The sequence below is a fragment of the Egretta garzetta genome, unplaced genomic scaffold (genome assembly GCF_000687185.1).
Source record: "Egretta garzetta isolate BGI_Z169 unplaced genomic scaffold, ASM68718v1 scaffold768, whole genome shotgun sequence".
NCBI classification, from domain to species: domain Eukaryota; kingdom Metazoa; phylum Chordata; class Aves; order Pelecaniformes; family Ardeidae; genus Egretta; species Egretta garzetta.
In genome coordinates, this window is record NW_009260594.1 from 968,472 (window position 1) to 970,926 (window position 2,455).

The 2,455-nt window shown below is 42.3% G+C and overlaps 1 protein-coding gene across 1 annotated transcript in view; it reads right to left on the minus strand.

The window, feature by feature from the left end:
- The window catches only part of CZIB (CXXC motif containing zinc binding protein), a gene marked incomplete at its 5' end in the record, with an annotated part of 6,645 nt that extends 4,192 nt beyond the window's left edge, over positions 1-2,453 (minus strand). Inside the window, 5 exons of the mRNA XM_035900216.1 lie at positions 236-255; positions 368-428; positions 909-990; positions 1,747-1,803; positions 2,415-2,453. Of these exons, the coding sequence (XP_035756109.1) occupies positions 236-255; positions 368-428; positions 909-990; positions 1,747-1,803; positions 2,415-2,453 (259 nt within the window). The remainder of the gene's footprint in view (positions 1-235; positions 256-367; positions 429-908; positions 991-1,746; positions 1,804-2,414) is intronic.
- Positions 2,454-2,455: the final 2 nt, after the last annotated feature.

The window sequence follows — 2,455 nt, forward strand, 5'->3', positions numbered from 1 at the left end:
CACAAGCATTAGTCTAGGAATGGATTGTTTTAAAGGCAGTACTATCAACTCTGATGTCCCAAGTGACAGCAAAATCTTAGGGCTTGTTTAATAGGTGGTAATTAACTAGAATTTCTTAATCTGCCATGAGGAAGCCTTCAAAAGGAAACGAATGTGGGCATTATATAATCCCCTCTAATTTGAGTGATACAGTTTTGTGTTTTGTTTATGAAATGTATCACAGATTATTCTACACTTGAGGCTGCGTGCAGGAGCCTACGAGAGACAATTTTCTGTCAGAGAAGAATACCAGCTTTTTGTGTTCTTGAAAGAGGAATGCGATGATAAAGCAAAACCTCGAAATACTGCAAATGTTATTTACTTTCACTTGTTATATAAAAGAGAAAACAAACTTACATTGTAAGGTTTGATTGTCTGACTTAAAATATCTAAAAACAAACAAAAGAAATCATAAATGTAAAAGTGAGTGGCATTATGTCTTCAGTTTTATTCAGCACAAACCCAGCACCAGCTGCTTCTGCTGAAGAAATTGCCTTATACAAAGTAAAAGAAACAAAGTAACCAAGAAGTTCCTGCAGTTGTCCCTCAAAAAGCAGAATTCAGTTTTTCTCACTTCTCCTGAGAAGTTTACATTACACTGTTTTGTGTTGCATGCTTTTGTAAAATGACATTACGGATATGAGTTTTGTTCATGCAGAAACCTGAACGCACCAGGAGGCCCTGCTGTCTGCTTCACGAGCATGACAACAAGTATGTACCTGTTGTGAACTCAAGCACCAGTGTCCAAGGAAAATAATCCCTGGTGAATGCTCTTTACAAACAGTGTCAAGCAAAAATGGGGACTAAAAAATAAACTTAGGAGAAAAAGTGTAAAATGGATGATGCCTCTTAAATTTGTAAGCACATACCAATGGAGTTCTCCCTGGAGCACAGCTTGCATTTCTGCACCATAGTGGCACTTCCTCTGCCTCCTTTCAGGGGAGCGCTGTCCTAAAAACCATGACAACAGAGGCATCATTTTTAACTGTGGTCTAGCTGAGCCACTGGAAACCTCTGCAAAGGTAAAATAGTTTTTACAACAGTGGTCTTAAACTTTTTTAAAATATTGCAACAAGAAGGCTTTTTTTTAAACTAGAGAGCTCTGTAATTCAGAAAACTGTGATTATCAAAGAGTATTTCTGTTCTAGACTTAAAATAGAGAATAATGGATAGTTATGTCTTGTCTATAAAGGCATGTTCCATTAATTCCTCAAAATACATTCTTACCATTCAGTAGTATGCAACAGAAGGGTGATTATGCCTAAGAACAGAACCCTCTGTTGCTCCTGACAAATTTTATCCTGCTTTTTCAGTTTCTCAATGCTAATTTAGCATGCTTAACTCACCTTGAATTACCTAAACTTCTCCAAAAAGATGTCATCGGCATCAGAGAAATATGCTACAGGCACAACCTTAGTCTGATACCAATTCAAAATTCGTCTTCAAATTATATTTTTACAGAAAGGCAGCTTTTCAAAGCAGACGTAAATACTTTGTCACCAACAGTCACCATTCCAATGAACACTCTCCAAATATTTTTTTTTAATATGGAATATGACAGCATTTCCTGAATGCATATAGCTATTAAAGTACTATCTCATCTAAAGTGCAAGCCGTCATGTCCCTGATGCTAGTATCTCTTGCGTGTGAGAGGCAGGTTTGTTTTCTTGTTTTCATTCTGATGCAGGTTACAACAGTGAAACATACCATCAATCGCAGATACTGCCATTTTTCAGAAACTTCACCACAGTTCCCACATTTCAGCTGAAAAATAAACATAAATCAGAGAATTTAAAGCTGTCAATAATCGTGGATTAAAAAGCTGAAGGAGCTGATGTGAGCCCCCCAGACTCACCAACCCCACTGTTTCAGAGCTGAAAGGAGCCGGAGGCCAGTACGCGGTGCTGTCTGTCCCGACAGGCCCGAGAGCTGACTCGACCCGGCGGGTATGCCCGCCGCGGGGAGTCTGCCCTTCGGCGCATTGGATGGAAAATGTGTTACAAAGCACGGGCATGAAATAAAAGACGGGAACAGTGCATCTCGCCATTTACCTGGGTTAGCTGCCAATGGATACTCCATTAACAACCACCGCACCAGCGGAGGCACTGACCAACACGTGAACTTAAGCCTTTTAATTATTGCAAACTAACGTGTAATGTCACACATGTACTGACGTACACATGTCTACGTATACGCACATTCGCCGCTGCTGTAGCAGCCTGCTTGCACCGTGGGAAATACCACATTGCTTTTTAAGCCGACCGATGTGACACGCGGCCCCGCAGGCCTTCCTCGCCCCGCTGGACAGGCCCTTAACACCGGGAACGGCGCCTCCCTGCTCCCGGCGCCCCGCGGCGCCCCCGCCGCCGCCGCACCTTGAGGTACCAGCGGAAGTCCTCCCCCACCGCCCGCACGC